This window comes from Mugil cephalus, chromosome 8 (assembly GCF_022458985.1).
Source record: "Mugil cephalus isolate CIBA_MC_2020 chromosome 8, CIBA_Mcephalus_1.1, whole genome shotgun sequence".
Taxonomy (NCBI): domain Eukaryota; kingdom Metazoa; phylum Chordata; class Actinopteri; order Mugiliformes; family Mugilidae; genus Mugil; species Mugil cephalus.
In genome coordinates, this window is record NC_061777.1 from 21,552,615 (window position 1) to 21,574,184 (window position 21,570).

The 21,570-nt window shown below is 42.1% G+C and overlaps 1 protein-coding gene across 2 annotated transcripts in view; it reads left to right on the plus strand.

Annotated features, from left to right (window-relative positions):
* The window catches only part of zdhhc8b (zinc finger DHHC-type palmitoyltransferase 8b), a 60,509-nt gene that overhangs the window by 34,102 nt on the left and 4,837 nt on the right, over nucleotides 1-21,570 (plus strand). The window contains exons 2-8 of one of the 2 annotated variants that reach the window (XM_047593097.1): nucleotides 13,660-13,781; nucleotides 16,736-16,893; nucleotides 17,662-17,834; nucleotides 17,969-18,071; nucleotides 18,416-18,507; nucleotides 19,548-19,680; nucleotides 20,769-20,874. In XM_047593097.1, the coding sequence (XP_047449053.1) occupies nucleotides 13,660-13,781; nucleotides 16,736-16,893; nucleotides 17,662-17,834; nucleotides 17,969-18,071; nucleotides 18,416-18,507; nucleotides 19,548-19,680; nucleotides 20,769-20,874 (887 nt within the window). The remainder of the gene's footprint in view (nucleotides 1-13,659; nucleotides 13,782-16,735; nucleotides 16,894-17,661; nucleotides 17,835-17,968; nucleotides 18,072-18,415; nucleotides 18,508-19,547; nucleotides 19,681-20,768; nucleotides 20,875-21,570) is intronic. The other variant, XM_047593098.1, reaches the window with a different exon arrangement.

The following is a 21,570-nucleotide window of genomic DNA, read 5'->3' on the forward strand; positions in this document are numbered from 1 at the left end:
TCAGACAAGAAGATCGATACCAGGGTCGGTTTAAACAAGCACGACGCCAGAGAGAAACGTTTTTCATCCCGATTAATTATATAACATGTTCTTTAGAGAGCATTAAAGCCCAGAACGGACATCGAAAAACTACCAACAATAAAGCCAGCCTGTGTCCGGACCAAAAAAGCTGCACTTGAACGCACCACAAAGACTATAGCCAACTTCCAGCGGGCACATACTGTACACTCTGTGCTTGGGTTGAATAACTCTTCCTACCAGCAGGTGACAGTAGCCTGTATTCAGCAAGCAAAAATAGAAACAGAAAGAGCTGGGAATAGCTACTGTATATATGATCATATGATATGATTTTTTCTTTTCTCATATTATTAAATTATTCCCCAAGATGTCAAACTGCTCTTAATTTTTTTGTGCTAATATTGTAAAGACTGTAACTACCAAACGTAAGAGCTCCCAGATAATTTGACAAAATATGCTGATGTTCAGAAAGGCTTCCCTCACAAAGCACCCTCACAAAGAAAGAAATAAACATTCCTAGCTATTTTCGCCCTATGATGGTAGGCATCAGATCAAGACCCACAGGGAAGCACATCTGGACATCAGCGGTGGGAGGACGGGTTTGGTCCCAAGCCTAGCCTGTCATAATACATCTAGGCATGTGGGCAGCAGTAAAGCGAGGCTATTATGCAGCCCACCACCACACCACCACAGAAACCTCCCTTAAGATACGGAGGCCGTGCACTACACACGAAATGCATGCACTCTAATGTAAATTTTAAAAACACTTTGAAATCCTGTGAGGCAGCAGTGTTTCAACAAGCTCTCTGAACAATGGCTTCTTGTGTTGTACAGTTTTTGTATGTGCAGCTGTGTGCTTTGTTATTTTATGCGAACCAAAGGTGCATTTCAATCCTTGAAATCCTTAAGGCATTCACTTGGGTTTAGTTATTTTAAATTAGAGAACAAATACCAAACAAATATGTCTTGTTAAGTTGCAATTTTAATATTGCTTTTGTAATATTCAACAAAATTGAGTATTGTGTGGCAGAACTGGCTGATCCCACCTCATAGTGCGAGATGGTATTATGTACTATTCATTCTGGCTGTGGATTCAATTTCTTTCTTCATCTGTCAGCAGCTGTGTTTAAATGGAAAGGACAGCCTTATAAGCTGGATAGGATTAAGAATTTCATATTCTGACTCTGGCTGAATATCCCTTAATATTGTCTTTATGGAAAGTCCAGTAATGATTTCTGTCTATAATGTCAAATCTGTTAGAGGTGAGTGGAAGGCCCAGATCACTCTAAATGAAATAGCCCAAGGTGTTAAGCCTGGAGATTGGCTTTCACTGAGCACATGTTGGAGCTAAGCGAAGGATATTTCAGGGCTGTGTGTGAGAGAAATATTGTGAATTGGAAGAACAAGTTAAAGATGTTATCTTGGTTTACTGTGAGGCTGGTCTTGGCTGATGTTTCACCGCTCCCACTGCTCATGAAGTTCAAAATTGTTTCGCCAATATTTATTTACAAGGTACTAGCTGAGCTAAGTGATAAAATAGTTGGAGCAGAAACTGTTTGGCGTTAACACATAATTCTACTGGAGGCTCAACAATTTCTCAACAAAAAAGAAGGGAGGTGGGGCATTGTGGAAAATAACAGTTGAATTCATAAGGAATGAAACAAATCTTTGCTGGCTTTATAGTGTGTGACCTTTTCATACAAATGAACATCCATTACAAGCCAAAAAGATTTACACAATTCTGATAAAACGAATCAGCTCCAGGGAAACTATCTATTTCACATTATACTACAATTTTAAGTCTCTATTTTGAGCCCCTGTACAGACTGGTGCACTGTAGTAATGGGGTTTACATCAACCAGCAATGATTGCCATAGCTGATGAGGAAAGTAACCAGACAAGGAGTAGGCTGCAGCATTTCGAAGTGGCGGGAAAGGGGCCTCGATTGAGGCGATCACTAAGGGAAGAGACAGATTGACTGACAAATGATGCAAACAAAGAGTTCCCCAAACATTAACCATAGGGAACTCCATCCTCAGCTTTGGAATATTTTTATGTTCTGCTTGTCAGAAACATGGGAAATATATTAAATGGTCACCAGGGAATGGGACGTCAACTAGCAACCAACTGTCAACAGTGAAAGATTAGGAAATGAGTGAATGTACTTATGATTCTATGAGTTGTCTATGACCGTCTCTGGTGGTCAGGAGGAACGAAACAGGAAATGTCCAATCAAAGTTTCTGATGCTCCATGGGAAAAAGAAATTCAACTTCTAAAGGATCTAAAAAAAAAAATAGTGATGACGACAATCAGATTACCACTGATGTGACATTTCCTTATAAGAAAGCACTGATAGATGAGTACTAAGAGTATGACCGTAAAGTTTTAGGTCATAATTTATTCTCACTTCTACAATTGGAAGACAAAAGTTCCTCAGTGTGGATGGATAGTGGACGCTCTATCTGGTTAGCTTATTGTGGCTAACATTGGAAAGTGTTGGCAGACGCACTGTTAGCGAAGCTGTTAGTGTTGTATATCTGAAAATATTTATTCCATTTAACTAAACAGTTCTTCTCATAGTTCCACCATGTTTTATCGTTTACGTAATTCTCATCTGCACACCCAAAAAGTATGCTAGCTCAAGTGCATAAAACAAACATACTTGTAAGGAGGGCTGCTAAATCGCTTGAAAGCAGGAATTCATTCAGTTATTACCCCTTGTTTCTTCTTCCATATGAGTATTTTGTTACTTCCAACAACTTCAGTTAGTTGTTGCCCCAGTTGAATGTCCAAAACATTGTTGTATTCTGCCTCTTTGGCTATGAGGGAGGAGGAATATGTGTGAACATTTCCTCTTGTTTTATGACCAGTCGAGTCTTGTGCCATCCATCTCTGCCAACCCCTGTACCAGCCTGTGTGTACATTAACCTGATTGATGAACAGTTCATTAGGCTGATGGGCTCTACGGGGACAGACAGGCATTCAGCAACGAAAAGTGGATTTCAAGCAGAATTTGCGGTGGTTTGACAGAAGCTTCATCAGCGGGTTAGTGTGGCTGTGACATTTTTCGGAATGGGAAAATATGATATTCTTGCTTTGAATATCTGAGGCTTGGTTAGCCCATCTCATTTAAACACTGATTTTGGGAACAGTGGTGTTGGAATGACAATATTAGAAAAAGTCTTCCTGCAGTGAAGCAACATGACTGTACATATCATGGTGGTGTGAATCTATGCATTTTACCTTAATTTATCCCAGGGAACTCACCAACTATGTGCTGTTCATATTCACGCACACCTCTGCTGAATTATCCTCGGTATCCTCTATCCATGCAAATAACAAAGCGGGTCTTTTACATCTTGCTGCCACCTCTGATTTGTGTGTTTAAGCTAAAACCTGGTGTGCATGTTTGTGCTTTTTAATGTGTACTGTGTCTCTGATACTGCTGCAGGCTGAGAAGGGCGACTCTGTTCTCTGGAGAGCAGCCTGTGTGTGCCTGTTTGTGTGCTTGTCCAGTCTCGGCTCAACCTCGGTTTCCTGCAGGAAGCGAAAAGAGAATTGGACTGACCTCACTGGTGTGGATGGAGCAGCTTGCAGATGGCGCTTGGAGATAAATAGCCATAACAGTGATAATTTGTGTTGGAGAGAGTGGGGTTGGTGTGGCTGGGTGTTGGAGGGGCATTGTGCTTTAAAGCGTAGATGTTAAGGTCATCAACATGTCTTTTCTTTTTAAACCTCTCTGAGTTTTTCTATTACCTTTGCCCTCCTAATGTGTGTTGCTCTCTATCTGCCTGTATATCCGTCCAGTGTGTCTCTGCATCGTCCACTGTATTTCTGGAGCACCTCCTCAGGTTTCAGCTCAGTTCTTCTTATCTCCTCCTCCTTACTTCTTCTTAGAATAGCTGAGTCAGTTGAGTGCTAGTAGAGGAGATTTGGCATCGCTGCCCTCTGCTTTGGCTGAGAATAAATCTACATTTAACTAAATGCACTGACTGGCCTCTGTCAGCAAAAAGCATTGGATAAGAAGCAGGGGCTTGAAACTAATACTTTACTTTTACTGTTTACTTATTGTTCGAATGGTTGTTCAGTTAATTCAATATCCTCAATTAATCTTCACTCAAATTTGCTCGAATAATGGTTCTTCTATAGGTTATTGTTTGATTTTTAAAAATGTCTTACACATTGAATACGCCAGTTTACCTAACTTTAAGGACAAGTCACAGCAGATTTTAAATGGAAAACTTTTGGGCAGATCTAATTATTTAAATTAAATCCTCTAGTTCTGTGGATTCACCTTTTGGGGGTTGAAGGAATCACTTCAAAACTTTTGCATCGATGTAGGTGAACTCTTTGCATTTTTACCAAGCCGTCTTGACATTTTTTCCCAAACTGTCACCATGTGACATTCCCCAGAATTAGTTTGCTAACCAACGGGTAGCAAGCCAACTTGTAAGGTGTCACATTTACCATCCCATATAAACAGCGCCCTTTGTGTTATTCACAACCTTGTAACTGGACGTGTTCAGAGAGGTCCGAGTTCACGGGTTGTCACGTGTTTGCTGATGTGTTTTCATTACATCCTTTTTATTTCCTACATGCAGTTACCCCGTTGTTGGCTTAATAAACAGTTTAACACCCTTGTTGACTTCTTGACGCCAATGGGCGGCTCATGTTAGTGCCTGAACGACTCTCTAAAGCTAAGGATGTAGCCAACTCATAGGTTCCATTGGAAGGTAGCAAGACCTGTGCTAGTATGTTCCTGGTTTGCTAGCAAGTTATCAGACACGACATTTGCTAAGTAGTCAGGGTTCTTTATTGTTACTGTTAATGCTTACATTAACAGCGTTAAAAATTATCTGCGCCCAACTCTAAAGTTTGATGAAACTAATTGTCGCTGTCAAATTAACTGTTCGACACAAACCTGAAAATAGGCTGCAAAGCAGACTGCGTCTGTCGCCTCATTGAGCCATAACTCTCAGAGCTCTTGACAGTGACCACACATTCAGGGCTTGGAGCTCGGAGCTTAGAATGAGAGTGGCTAGGAATGTGACACAGGGCAAGCCAACTTCTTCGGGCATTGCCTTCCCTCCACACATATCCGCCTGGCAACTGACTCAGCCACCCCAGTGGTTGTTAGGACAGTCGAATCTCCCTCTCATCCCCCTACAATAGCCCAGAATAACTAGATTGGGTGTCATGCAGATACGTATTTCAAACTGGCAGGTCCTAACATTCATACACACATACACACATGCACGCATACACAGAAGCAACAGTTGTGCAACAGAAGTGGCTGCCTTTGCTTATGTGGTCTAAATACCCTCAGATATTTACTGCACTTGTCCAGTTAAGCCTCAGTGTCTTTGGCCCCATAAGCCTCATTTATTCCAACTGACCCATAGCACTGTACTGGTTTCTAGTTTCCCACGGAGTGCCTGACAAAACAGGCAACGCATGTGTCATCGCGCCTTGGGGAGCTTACACTACTGACCCAGCCCACGCAACAGACTGTGGTTTTGGATGCATACACATGGCTTGTGTTTGTTGTGCCAGTTTAGTGACACATGTCAGTGCAAACTGTTTTTCATCAGGAAAAGTAACTGACATTTGTTTAATGGGATAATGAGAGCAGGCTGTTGACGTGTTGTGTTCCAGGGGGAGAGATTTGTAGAGGAGATAAACGGGAAGATTAACAAAGCGCATTTCACAACAAACAGTGTATTTCTCTTTATATGACACAGGCAGTGAGTAGGAGGATGAGGGAATGAAAAGTGAAGCAAACACACACTCCCATCGCACACATATTCACAAGCACACACACTAATTTATTACCAACATTACAGTTTTCACCACGTGAGATTATCTGCTCCCAAAGAATGCTAATCCACATTTTTTTTTTGCTTTTATAATTTCATCCCTTTACCCCGTCATTTAGTTTGTCACCATTTTGATGCTCACTAAATTTCTTGAGATCACGGGTAATGACAATAATAATTAATCCTCGCTGGCAAATTGTTTCTCTACATTTCACCCATCCATTTGTCCACACAGAAATGTGTACACTCAGAGCAGTGGGCTGCTACTTGTGTAGCGGGGGAGCAAATTGGGGGTTAGCTACAGAGCCAGGCTCCATTTGCAATAGCACCACTTATTTACAGTGTGATGTGAAATACTGTGGTAAGCTGGTTAAACCACATTTGTGGCTAAGGGAAATAAAAATGTTCTCATCGACAGGACAGGGCAGCCTTCCTGTTTTTTTTTTTTTTGCATTTCTACAAACAATAGGAATGGGGGTTGTGAATATGTAAATATGAACAGGCAGCGTCTGAGGGCAGAGCATTTCACTCCATTTCAAATGGACCGCTTATGCAATTATGAAAATGCAAATGACCCTGAGGTCTGAGCCGAAATGGAGATGGAGTATAGTGCGCCATGCAGCTACACAGGATTGTCTCTCTTAGCATGAATGCAGGCTGAAGTGGGACTTGATTTTGTTCACTGGCAAGTCTGTCGATATATGAATGAAAAATTAATTACATAAATATAACCCCCAGCAGGTTGTTGTGGAAACATGTTGTTTGTACTTGGAGTCCACCATGTTGTATCGCATTGTTTCTACAGTTGACCTGAATGTGCGAACAAGTGAGCTCTTCCGCTTTCTGGTTGAAAAGAAAATACCATCAGCATGAATGGGACACTTGTTTGGGTCATGTTGGCTCCTTGTTACCTATTTTTTATTTATTTACCTACATGCACTAAGGGATAACAACATAATCCAAATATACACTCTATATCCTAATTGCTTTCTGCTTTGCAGTTTTTGGGGAAAACAAAAAAATACCCACCATTAATAAATACCTTGAAGCTTAAGGGACAACATTTCAAACATTCAATCTATGAAGCTCTGCTGCTCGTCCGACATGCCTCCAAGTGCTGTGCTCCACGTTTGCAGCAAACATCACCTCTGTTTCCTCTGACAACAACGCTGCTGCTGTGTGTAGAATACTAAATACTATGAGTGTGAATGCAAGAGTTTCAGGATGTATTTGCGTTGGAGATAGGCAGGTCCTACGGGAGTTGGGAGCCAGTGATACTCCCGTTCATCAATCCCACAAAGAAAATAAGTCTCGCAGACATCGGAGAGTGGGGATGAATCTGGAATGTACCCCGCCAGTGTTTTGGCTGGTGCAGATGGGGGTGAATGACTGTGGGAATCGTGGATCTGGAAGGAGAGATGGGAAATATATTTCTCAATGTGGCATGCAGATAAGGACTGAAATCAATCTCTTGCAGTTTATTTATGCTCTCCATTTCCCAGATTTTAAATCATAATGAAAATGCTACAGATTCTGGATCACTGCATCTCAGCAGGCGGCCGGTGGGAGAACAGGCCTCCCATGTGTACCCCGCTGGGCTCAGACTTAATGAACTAATCAATGGGATGGCATTCTCACTGTGGGATGAATAGATTACTGTAAGTATTCCCAGTGGCTGTCAGCGTTGTCTAGTGTTACAGGTGTTATCATACCAACATGCTCTGCCCGACATGGCATTCGATCCAGACAAAAGATGATATACTGCATCGTTCCTGCTGAGAACATTTTAAGTTTTAATGTCAGAATACTGCAGTGTCAGTGTTTCCTGCTGACGACTCTCCTTTCTACTGATGACACGCTTATGATGGGTGTTGTATTGTATTCATGTACTCTTTCAAGCAGTGTACATAAGCACAGTTTGGCGACACTCAATTTTCATACTGTAAGTGTATTTTTGTTTTACATTCCAACATATATTAAGCTTGTGAAATGCAATCTTTCAAAATATGCAATGTGAATTTTAAGCGAGTGGTTCCCAAACCGTTAGCTTCTGATTAAATATGAAGGCTGACAGTGTCATTTGGGTTATCCAAGCTTGATGTTGACCCTATGAATAACGGAGAGTCTGCAGAACTGTATGCGAGCGCATTCACTTTGAGACATGTTGGCATTTACCAGGTAGAGAGGGTCGAATACAGTTATTCCAGTGGTTGCATGGTGTTAATTATGGAATGTTGCGGTAATCTGTCTTTTCTTTTCTGCCTGTCCTTTGTTTCTTGTGAGATCCTCTTGACAGCTCGGTTGAGTACCACTTAAATTGTCACCCACGTTACAGATTTTCTAGGTTGCTTAAAAACAGTTACTTCGACAGAAGAATGCAAAATTATGAGTATTCAGTAAACAAGCCATCAGTCAGTGGGTTTGCAGCCTTAATAATAGATCTGAGGTCAGCTGACTGGCAGGAACGTCACTGAGTGATTCACACAGACACGGCGCATTGCATATTTCTTCCTTGCGCTCACACAGGCGTCATCTTGTGAAAATGTCTACTTTCATTTTAGACAAAGAAAAGTGCTGCCCTTCGGGGCCAAAACCTCCATGGATTGCCTCTGTTTTCTCTTTGAAGGCTGTTCAGTCTCTTCCCCCCCATCCCTTCCTTCCAGAGCTACTAAAAGAACTGATAAGAGTAACTTCAAAGGCCGTGCTGTGTTTTTTTTTTTCCTTTTTTTTGCTCCCATCCAAACGCAGGCAAATGAAGGACAGGCAGATTTGAGCAGTCCAATGGCTTTTGGATGTGCAGAGCATAGCAAGCACATACTTGATAGATTGTCATTGTGGAAGCGACTGGTTATCACAACACTGTTTTAAACTTCATCTGCCCACTTCCTTTCAGCTTAAGAGAAATAATGTCCTCGTCAAGCTCTTAATTACTTTCTACAGGCTGCAGTAGCTTTCGTTCTCTCTATAAATTCCCAGGGTCAGACGGTTTATTTCGAAGTTTTCCACCCAGTTATCTGGATTTTGTTTAATCAATAGACTCAAGCCTGTGTTTCTAGGGTGGCTGGCATTCAGTACAGTTTTTAGGACATGACTTTGTGTCCAGGATTTTGAGAGCTGGGTTATCATCAAGAGAAAGATGGGATGTTTTCTCTAATCTTTAATACCCAACCAGACATCCCTGCTGCTGCTGCTGCTGCTGCTGCTGCTGCGGGGACAGAGACTTATCAAGATTCCTTCATTTAGTCCGTGAGCTAACAAGTTGAGTGTGTATGTTTCTGCCTGTAAGTATTAAATTAATATATTTCATCATCTCTCAGGGGTTGATAGTTTACAGCATCATTGTTATCCACAAATTTAATGGAAGGTGCCTTCAAAATAGAAAACAGTTACTAACGCAGCTTTAAAAAATCTCAACAATACTGTAGACACTATACTGTAATTCTAATTATCTTTTGCTTCTAGTAATCACTTATGGTTTAGAAAATAATTCACATAAGCCATGCTTTCATTTTATTTCATTTTATTATGATTTAATTAACTGACCCGATATCACATGTCACATTTTACGTAGAGCTTACCATCCTGTGTTAAAGAGGATCTGTTCCATATTTATTGGGAGCTGTGGAAAGACTAAACCCATTTGCGCTTTACCTATGCAAATGTATAAGAGACAAAGTGAAAGCTGCTGAGTGGATGGTCTGTCCTTCAGCTGACTGAGGTTAATAAGGAGGCAGGGTGTTGCTCTGCCAGCCTGAGGCGCACACCGTGGATTATTATTCCCTTTTGATCCCTTGTTTTTTACCTCTCCCTCGTCTCAGTAAAGACAGGAAACGTGATTTTCACTTTTTTGTCCCTTGGCACCAGTGACGCCTTTACTCCCCTGTCGCGACACAGTCTTTGATGTGTTCAGGGGCCCGCAAGCTGGCATTTGAAATGCACATTGGCTGGAGGGTGCCCACTTGGTTAGCTCTCCAGATCCTGTTTGCAGGCTTTTTAATTATCGCAAAGAATCCAGGACTTTCTGCTTCCTCATTTTGGCCCGCCTTGGTATTTTATCCCAGGACACAAACCAGACTCATTACATTACTGTACTTTTGGCAGCAGACGCCCCCTCAGCTTGATAAACTTGGTCCAAACTCTTTGACTACTTTGGCTGCTCCAGTTAAAGCATTATGGTTACACAAGCACTAAAAGTGGCCTGTGAACAGTGTTGATAAGCACTCTGCAGTGTATTTGTTACTCCTACACAACTAACCAATGTGTCCGTAATTAGATTTTCTCTCAGTCACATTTTTCTACCACGCTGTCAATTCCTTAAATGGTTGCTGTCAGCTGCACTCTGATTTTCCTCTTCCATCGGACTCTGCTTGATCACACCGTTGGTGAATACACATGATCCTTTGACAGGCGAGTAAATTGGGATTTCATGAGACAGCAGAGGTGCATGCTTTTGCACTTTCCAATTTTCTGAGCATTTGTACCTTGTCTACACGTCGCCAGGGCTGCAATGACACGGCGCGGTATTCGCGCTCCACAGTCCGCTGCGTAAACGACACTGATGTGACTGATACTTTCATGTTTTTTCTTTCTAAAAGTTAGTTTGCTACAAAATAAGCCACTGATGCTGTGTGCAGCAAACAAACTGCACAAATACACAAATGACAAAAGTTTGAGTTAGTGAAGACAGAAATGTATCTTCATCTCTAGCCAATGTATCTTAGAGGTACACTCATAAAACTTGTTCAATTTAATTTGGTTTGTGACTAAACTGAATACTGTGCACAAAAAACAGTTCTCCATCAGTATTTATGTTCCTCAGTTTGTTCATATTGATTTGACCATGTGACTCAGCCCACAAATGATGATAGCGAATGCATTCAGTATTGAGTGTAGCAACAATGGTACGATATTTGACTAACAAGTCCCTTGTGCTATAAATACTCACTACTGAAACACCAAATGTACATTAGTCCACCACTGAAAATAGTCCTCAACAAATGCTAGTGCTATCCTATCCTATTTGAGTCTTTTTTAAATGCCGCTACGCATATTTTTGGGACCAGTTTTATGGCCTGGGTCTTTGGTGGGTGCCACTCAGTCAGGACTGGACACCACAGACTGCAGGAAAGTTGATAGTTGATACAGAAAATGTGACTCCAATACAATCAAGTTCATAAATGGTTGTGTGAAAAGACACCTCGGCCACATTAGCCCCTCTCTGTTCTCTGTTAGCAGCTTTCTGCAGCCACAGCTCTGAATAATTCAACAGAGCAAAAGAGGACTTAACAGTGCGGGGGAGAAGATATGGATTGAAGATGAATTGGGGTCATGAGTAGCAGGAAATTGACTTGTTGGCGTCAGAGTAAGAGGCGCTTGTGGACATTTAAGTGTGCTTATCTTTTGTGTGCAAGCGGACTTGAGTGTTCTAGTCATTATTGTCAAAAAAGACAAGTGAAAGTAAGATGGCATGTGAAAAACCCTCCTCTGTCTACTGTTAGATATGTCACTAATTTATATATTCTCCCTGAGTTTCTGACCTGCACAATCTCTGCAGTTCACCCAACCGCGACACATCTTTATTCTGACGGTGTTGCGTCTCCAGAGAGGCTGCACCAACAGTTGGTTTGAATGATAGCACCCCAGGACATTCATAGTGTCCTGACATTTGAGTCCAGGTGATTTAGAAGGGCAGTGGGTGTGATTCAGGTGTCTCCACACTTGAATATTTCACAAGCCTGACTGAGTTATGACTTGCACGCAATAGCGAAGGTCAGCGTCGGTGCAAAATGTTGGTGAAATTTAAAGGAGACTCCCCGTTGATAACCTCGGTGACCAAGCTGACAGGTTCCTGTTGAGTTGAACTGGGTGTGCTGAATTAACAAGCACAGCAGATAGTTGGATCAGATGGATTTATTGTAACGGCAGACTCCCTACAGATAGGTTGAGTCACAGTTCAGGATGAGGCTTTTAATACAATATGACCTAATATTAAGGCTCCTGGACTGGTGAGCATGATGGGAATGCTGGTCCAACAATTTAGTGCAGAGACTTATTCTCCTCAGAGGAAGAATCCCTAAAGCAGGGGTCTTCAATGTCTTCCAGACCACAGACCCCCAAACTGATGGAGACGTTAAGAAGGGACCTCCTACTTACTATATGTGTTCTATAATAAACTCGACCCAGTGCTATTTATAAATATACACTAGTATTAGCGTTTTGCATTCAATATTAAGCTATTCAAATATTACACAGGTTCAACTTATTCATTTATTTTACTTCAAACATGTGCAACACTAGGGTGGCCAGGCAGCTACCGCAAAACGTAAACATACTTGACATAAATATATATGTAACTGGTGCATAATTGATACTAAATAAAACAAAGCAATCCATTTTGGCATCATGGGAGTGAGCAGCACTGGTAGCTTCTTTCCTGCTAATATTGCAGCACAAGTAGGGTCTCGGCCAGTAGCAGGAACCTGACAGAGTCAGTGTGTAATATATGGCCTCGCGATTGGCTCAGCAGCGTTAGGGCAGGTGCTACTGTGCACAGGAGGCATTGATTGACAGGTCTAGTGTAGCACTCTGTGTGAAACAATGTGCTGTTGAGACAGCTCCTGTATCGCTGAATGAGTGAAGTGCTGCCCGAAGGAAACGTCTTCTGCCTCCATTTAACCCCTAAAATATGCTGGATTTATGTCAATGCATATTACAAGAAATTCAAATTTAATAAGATTTGAAAAATATACAAAGATGTCTAATCAACCAAAGATTTTGCGACCCCCCTGTCCTGCAGTACCTCTGTGGGCCCCCTAGAGGTCCGGGACCCCTTGTTGAAGACCTATGCCCTAAATGATCGCCCAACTTTAACTCTTGCATCACCACTGCATTAATATTGATGTTTGGTTTTAAGTTCTAAATGTCTAAATGCCAGTACCCTCATTGATTAAAATGGCAAAATGATGGTCTCAGTCCTCTCAGTGCGTAGTCATAATTAGAAATGGTTAGCTTGCTAATACATTTAATGAATATGAATCTGGTTGTATTCATTACATCTGCTTAACATCAGTGCGTTATCATTTATATAAGTGGATTATTCAGTCCAAACAGGGTTAGATCCATGTGTCAAAAGAAATAAGTTCTCCTCCATTGTTTCACTATGTCAAGCTGACATTCAGTCAGAAGCAAATATGTATTGATTGGTTGGCAGATCTGAGTGTAAATATCACCAAGGGAGGGTAATGGACAGGTGTGACACAGATTCAATTCTGCTGATTGATCCATTCATTTATTAGTAACTGCCAGGGTCACACTTTCTTTCTCACCCCATCGAGACTGTGTTCCACTCGCTTTCACGTAAATACATTTTCTCATTGGGGCTTTGAAACAGTTGGTTCTCAGATGGAGAATGTCAGCTGCTGGTGCCACAAGGTGGGCTTTGGCCAAAAACTGGCTGATGCAGAAAATAACTTTACAGTATCCCACTTCTACTGGTGTAACAGTGTCCTTTCGGCTTAATTTAGTATGGCTGGATGGACTGGAAATAGATGATACATACACATGTGCTATATATGCTTTAGAACATCATGCAAAAGTAGGTAGTATACATGAGAGACTGCTTCCAGTTATGATTAATGTGCCAATTTAGAATAAAACTAATAAGAAAAGAAAGAGGGAGGCCTAGTTTAGATGTGATTGTCAGGAATTCACAAGATTAGAAATGCAGTTATAATCCAAATATGAGTGCATTTAAACATCTACCGCCGAGTTTCATTTAATAGGCAAAAATAATCCTGATCTCTGTTTCTTCCTTTGTGTCTCTAGGTGCCCTTGGTTGACGAAGGTAATCTCTCCCGCTGTGCCTCTCTACAATGGCCTGGTCTTCCTCTTCGTTTTGGCCAACTTCAGCATGGCGACCTTCATGGACCCTGGTGTTTACCCCAGAGGTTTGTTTGCATTGCTTGAGTGTGCACAGGAGTTTCAGTATTGATGCTATTTTTTAATATAAAAAAATAAATAAATAAAAGGAAAAACAGTATTAATGCTGGAAAAAAAATATATTAGCGTCTGTCACAATGTTTGTGCCCATCGATATGAATAATGCGGTCGACCTGTTCCACCCGTGCAGAGGGTACATCTTGTGACAGCAACACATTTATCAGAGTACCACCCTACAGTGTTTCACAACCCCATTATCTGCCTCTTACAGCCTGTTAAAGTCCACAAGCTCCACATGGAGGACACTGGCGGAAGTTATACAAGCCCTCGTACTGCAAGGTGTATTAAGTATCTCTCAGCTGTTGAACCCATCAAACAAGTTGCACTGACTTATGCTCCGAATGCAGCCAGACTCCCTGTCCTCAGTCCTATCTGGGTTAAGGAGGCTAATGATGATTGAACCTGTCCCTGGGGATATTTGAAATCTGCTTCGAAATGATAAGAACCTATCGTAGAAAGAGCTTTTCTGCTCATAAAGAGGTAATAATCATTAGGTTGTATAAAGTGGAGGAAACCTGCCTCCTCAGAGGTGACCGCCGCCTTCTGTTGCTGCTGCTGCTCTACTGAGCTTTACAGACTGTTGAGAAGTAGGGATTAGACCCAGCGGGGAGATTTAAAAAAAAAAATAAATAAATAATAAGGAATTAATATGGCTATTCAATGCTAAATTAAAGGAAATCTCTAATCCAGATTGAAAAATATAAGAAAAATCAAGTGTACCTAAAAGTTTTTTTTTTTCTTTCAGGTCACTAATGGCACAGTTATTACAAGTCATTTCCTTTATCTTTTCATTATAATCCTCGGTTCATTCATTAGTGGAGGCCAAAACGTCTGTCAAGTGGATGGAAACAGGAATTGAAAGAAGTGCTAAGGTAGCTAGGTGTCTACTCGGTGGCTAAATACACAGAACCTGGTATCACAAATACACACATTTCTCAATTGCACAGTGATGTTCTACAGCCATACAACCACAATACTAGCCTACTGTATGCACACATGCCAACAAATTCCCTCAGTAAAGTCCTTTATGCGGGAGTAGCAGTAGCTAAGCTGCTGGAAGCTTATCACCAAGGCCGTAGCAGAAAGATCCCTGGGCTGCATGTATTGGCCAAGGTTGCATTTTCTCTGTAGCCGTATCCATCTATAGCTATAGCTACTTCTTGTTTTCTCCTTCCTTCACAAGTTACATAATAAGTAGTAGGCTACAGTATATGACTTACTCACCAAAAAATGATAAACCAGTGAAAAAAAAACAATTCTAATTTCACAGTTCATGTCTTTCTTTATGTCAAAATAGTGTAAGAAACGTGGTACTTCATCTATGTGACCACAATTAATTGAACATAAACAGGTGTTTCAATAATTTAGCTTTGCCCAGTGACTAAAATGGAATTTCCATTCCATCCACAGCCCCCTCAATGAAAACACAGTTTAATCAACAGCTCTCTCAGTTATTTTAAACAGATGTCAAATACCATAACCTTCATGAAGCTAACATTTAGATATTAGATATATTAGAATCAATTCATTTTTACTAGTGTACCTAATGAACTGGCAACTGAGTGTATATTTCTGTTGTGTTCCTGTGCTGTACTGTGGCGGTTCTAATCGTCATATTGTTCTCAAAAACAGCTGCATGCTACCAAAAACTACAGCTACACTGAATAGCAATGGTGTGCGGTACATGTAAAGACATGAGTGGGCAAAAGTGCTCTTTTGCCTACTTGATCATCAAAGGTGAACGGTTTGAACAAAAAGTAATAAAATACATAGCGCCCTCACTCAGTGTGATTTGCCTGCCTCATGAACTGTAAGTCAGCAGTTTACCCTTTTTATGAAGAGCGATACACGTGATCATTACCAAACGCTTGCTCGCGCATGCGGACGCACGCACTGAAGCTTTGTGGAAAATAAAGTGACACATAAAGAAAACTGAGCGTTACAGCCCATGAGCCAACGCTTGCTCCACCTGACCTTCACATGAGCGATCGCCTGACCGAGGCAAGAAACGGCACCTTCGGGATTAAATCTAAAATGCGCCTGATGGAGATACCAGCTGTTCGTGAATTGTGACTAGAAACGTGTTTCCTGAAACTGAAGTGTTACTTTTGCCGTCCAAATGGATATCGTATGAAACAGACCACTGCTGCGTCTGCTGAACAGTCCTCGCATCGAGCATTTGCTGAAAAGAAGCTGTTTGTGGAGATGCAGGCTGCAGTTTGTTTCTGCTGGTTTGGCAGGCGGTCTACCTTTAAAATCTATTTGAATCGACTCTAGAGCCATAATCACAGAGCGCAGCCTCCCACTATGAAACTGTTTATTTCTGTGCTCTACCTTTGTTTCTCTCTTGCTTTCTCTTTTCAATCTCTTTCTCTCTCTGCCTGTGTTGAGCTAACATGGGTTTCCCTGCAGTTATGACTGCGCTGTGAAATTATTTTCTCAGGCCCGTGCAGCTGGGCTGAATGTGGCCTTTGATCAGCTGAAAGACTTGCTTACTTTCCGCTGCAGCTCCAAAGCGAAAGGGTAAATGCTTAAAACAAACAGTTTGACTGGCTGCAGAGTCACTCCAAGGACAGAAGAAATGCCACTTGTACTCTTGTACCTATTATACGTAGGATGGCGTTGGCTCACTTAACACTTAAGTTCGCCTTCCTTCCTAAGAACGTGCTCAGGGAATCAAACAGAGCTGATTCTGTGATACATGAGGTACGTTTGTCTTAAATCATCCTGAATGATTAAAAGAGGCGCTCCCCTGCTGTCCCCTTTAAACACAATCATAATATCATCCATCCTTTTTTCTGAATCTGTGCCAGTGCTGGTGCTCGTTTGCGTACCACACATACATGTATTTTTTTTTCTCACATTCAAGCTTGTGCCTCTGTGCCGTTCCTGTCTTCCACAGCCGACGAGGACGAGGACAAAGACGATGATTTCCGCGCGCCGCTCTACAAGAACGTGGAGATCAAGGGCATTCAGGTCCGGATGAAGTGGTGCGCCACCTGTCACTTCTACAGGCCGCCTCGCTGCTCGCACTGCAGCGTCTGTGACAACTGTGTGGAGGTGTGTGTGTGTAACCGCAAAAACACACGTTCAAATCAGACACACTGTGTTCGTTCAGTATGCATACGGATCATGGTTAGACTGAGGATTTAAGTCGGCACTGGTGACGCTGTGTCGCTTTACGTGAAAAATTATGGTGTCTGTTTTCACGTGGCTCATATTCAGAGGTTTGTAAGTCATGCCCAGAATTAAATCCGAGACAAACACTCGGTGTTTACATAAATAATTTATTATCCTTGTTTTTTGGCAAGAAAACTGTCATCATTAAAGATCATCATTACAGGCATAAATATAAGCTTTTGGCAGCTTTAACCGTAAAATACTGTTGTAGGCATTAGCCTGTAATACCTCACATAGCTTTGACACCAGTTAATACATGTGCAAAGGTACAAACACATGCACAGAATCCTGACATTAATATCCATCTGCTAACAGCATATGCCTGTTTTTTTTTCTGTTTGCAAATTAATGAGTGTTTGATTATCAAATCATTTGAATGAGTGATTTAATGAGGGCACATAGACATAGGGCTGAAAGACAAGTTCACATCCTGGCCCTCCAGACAGAGATAATAAGACATTTATTGAAGTTGATGGATTGAATCTCTGCTGAATCTATTTCCCTTCCATGAAATGACAAAATTTGCAAACTTAAATTTCGTAATCAAGTTTAAAGCCCAAATTCAATTTAGATATAGACATGAAAACACAGCTGACTTTAAATATCTCACAAATTTCTGAATAACCTCCCCACTTCATCCCCCCTCAGGACTTTGACCATCACTGTCCATGGGTGAACAACTGCATTGGACGGAGGAACTACCGCTACTTCTTCCTCTTCCTGCTGTCGCTGAGCGTTCACATGGTGGGGGTCTTCTCTTTCGGCCTCATCTTTGTCCTCCACCACAAAGACAGGCTGGGAGCGCTGCACACCACCGTCACGTATCCTTTCACCGCTGGAAATCGTGCCTCTTCTAGACGCAACTTTGCTCGTAAAGTTAGCAGACTCGCAGCGCATGACCTCATGTGATCGTGAACTCATTTTGTTGCCATTGCCCTTGACCTTTCGTGCACAGTCTGGTGGTGATGTGCATAGCGGGGCTTTTCTTCATTCCAGTCATGGGACTCACAGGTTTTCATATGGTGCTTGTGGCTCGAGGTCGAACTACCAATGAACAGGTGGGGAAGCGGCGCGGCTTTGTGTGAATCGCACACACGCGTCAAATATTTACTCATCAATCAATTATTTATCCAATGAAACTGAGCAGAGGCCGTGATTCACAAATTTTTGGTCACACCAGCTGCGATAAAGAGAACGCACTCTGTGAAATGCACATCCACAGTACATGGGATAATATAAATGCTAATTAACAGCACATATATTCTCATACATTCTACACGACAATTATTTGAAGCTTCAGGTATTCATGCGCTGGTTATCAGTGTGTGTGCTGTAAATGCGTGTGTGCCCGCTGTGGCCTTGCGCATTCTGTTGACTCTAAACAAGGCGTTGTGTTCCTCAGGTGACGGGTAAGTTTCGTGGAGGAGTAAATCCTTTCACCAAGGGTTGCTGTGGCAACGTGGAGTACGTCTTATGTAGTCCCCTGGCACCCAGGTAAGATGCTTTCCCTGTGTATGTGTAGTACGTCTGTTAGAAGGCATGACTTCTTATTCTGCGTATTCTTCTTTTAATATGCAGTATGTGCGTGTGTGCATGTACATAGATGATGATTATGTATTCATTGTACGACTGTTGCCCCCCAAAGCCTGTTACATCTATGACAGAGAAATAGATAATCATTGCAGTGGTAACTTAACCGGCCATGGGTGTATACGCATGCTCTGAGGGGGCTGCAGAGGTGTGAATCTAGTTCTGCCTGAGAGCAGCCAGCAACCCTGGGAGAAGGCAGATGGCCGAGAGAATTGACCCACTCTGCAGAACAACAGTTAATGGGAAACAGCGCAGGGCTTTTTATACACGCAGACACGCTGAGCCGCACTAAAAACCCACAACGCCACTTTCACATCCTACCGGGACAAGTCCCATTCCGTAAAAACCAACAGTGTGACTGCACAGAGACAACAACAGGTGGGGGTGGAATGTTGTCTTACTAACATCTGCTGTTAAGTCCCTGATGGATGGTTTTTAGTTTACTCAACCACCGTCTCAGATAATGTTGAACCTAACTGATTCTGAATAAACTGTTAGAAGAGTGTTTTGCAGTCTGTTCAGAAGTTCTTCACGGTGGCCCTATTGCATCTCAAAATTTCTCCAAATTTGGTGCTAATGTTCACACGAAGATGAACTGAATAGATAAAAGGTCAAACGCTAAAGTCACTTCGACGTCACAAGGTGGCAGGCCAGTTCGGATCGCATACTATCTAATGCAAACATGGATGTTTCAACTTGCCAAGATTGACAACCGCAAGGCGATAACTCGTTTTCAATGTAGCCTATTGAGACTCCTCAGAAAATATTCCACACAGTTTATTCCTTAACCAATAAACATAAACCTGTAATGAGCTGAATGGGACATGTGTATTGTTGAGAGGTCAAAGTGGTTTGATAGAAGTCAATGAAGCTCAATAAAGTGGATTTGTATGTAAATACAATTTACGTGACCATACGGTAACAAAGCTGAAAATTCCACGCAGGTACATATTGGACCCCAGGAAAAAGCCCCACTTCAAAATTCAGCCCCCCTTCATCAGACCAGACCTCTCAGACAGGCAAATCACCATCAAGGTCAGTGACAACGGTATCCACGGCACCATAATCAGCTCCAAGGTGAGTGGCTCGCAATTACTATGTAGATGTCCCCTGTTATTCTATCACCCACACGATCCCTTTTCTGTTTCACCATTTTCACTTACTTTTCTCTATTTATTGTATTTTATTTTTTACAATTATAACACTGCATGTCAAGCTCAGAGTTTCTCATTTTAAGGCAACCTTGTACTCTAGAGGATACAGTAGCCAGATATACTGGAGAATTTCCACATCGCTACAACAGGATATTATTAGACACCAGACTTCAAAGACAAGTGATTCTGAAAGGGAAAATTCATTTGACAGTTTCCCCACAAAGCGATAGACACTGTGAGTGAATTTAAAGGCAAGCGGTTTCCAAAAATAATCTAAGAACGTATGGGACGATGGTTTTATATTTGTAAGGCCGCTCATTTCACAGTGTTTTAAATCGATGCTCTCGCCTTTCAGCTCATGCTGGTTCAGCAGCTCACCAGGTCTGTGGTGCCAAACCGGACACTTGACCAGTTGCGTATGAGTGAAATCGTAGCAACAAGGAGGCATTGTAACAGTGATGCACTCGTATTAAAGCCACACCAGCCACAAACAGAAAGGGCTTTCTTCTTCCAATCATACATTTGCATTGAGCGAAGCTTGACTGAAACGGAGCTAGAGTCGACCGTGTGATCACTCACGTCATCGCCCGTGTGATCAGATCACACACAGATGGTGGAATTCAACCTGAACATTAATTAGGTCTTAACATTTAAAAATGTTTAAAAAATGGAAAACGGTCTCTGGTCTCTGGTTGGCAGCTGGTTGCTACATTAAAAGCTTTCTGAATTACACTCCTTAATCTTAGACTAAACCAACAGTGTTACACAACTGCACAGTTAAATGTGTTGAGTACCATTTTAATATGGTAATAATACTCTATTGAGTGAGACAGTCAATCCGACTGTGACATCAATTTCTTGTTCGACTCCATTAGCCTCTAAAAAGCATCTTAAGCATATGTGGAGGAGTTGCCAAGTGCTGCTTTGCCACACTACAGCCGTCGCACCGTTACATGTGCACCGTCCTCAGCTGTTCTGGGTGCTTTTAACTCTCCACTCTCCCCCCTGTAGTCCAAAAGCAGCCTCGACTGTCTGGAGGAGAAGGAAACCCAGCCGCCGCTGCCACCCAAAGCCGACAGGTACAACCACATGAAAAGCCAGCTGACCTCCAGCGAAGGTAAGAAGCACAGAAACGCTGCCCTTCCCTCACTCTCCTGTCCGTCATCACCAATCCCATTTCTGTTTCCTGTCAGAATCCCATCAACCGGCCCCCTGTAGGTCACCAGTACGACTTGGTGCTAGTTCAGTCTGATGAGTGACCATTTTAGTGATTCGGCCGTTCTCATGCCTGGTCTCATGCCGAGATTGAACGTTGACTAGGGGGAGGCAAGCCCTGCTCACGACACCAGATTTGTGGTACAATTTCAGAGTGAATCACCAGCATGAATCATTGTTTTTTTTTCTGGTGGTATGTTGCAATGAAACTCTGCCAAATGGAAGGGATGGAAGAGGAATATTGTCCAGAAACACAATACTACCTAAAAAAAAAAAGATCGCCTTTGAAAACCATCTACATAAATGCTCAAATTAGGAACCTTATGTTGGTGGTGGATTTACAGCTGAGGGTGTTAGCCAGTGGTAGTGTAGTCTTTACACTGTTGCATTCAATAGAATGAAGTGTCAGTAAAATATAATGCGTACAGCAGGTCTCCTCCTGAGGATCTCCGGTGTCATGGTGCATTATGTCAGGGAGTGAACATTTGCTGCTCTTCCATGGAGCACTACTGCTGCCTGGTGGTACTTCAGTACCACAGTGGCTCTAAACGGATCGCCTCCCCTTTCCAAAGCAATTTGTTGAACTGGTAATTTGGAG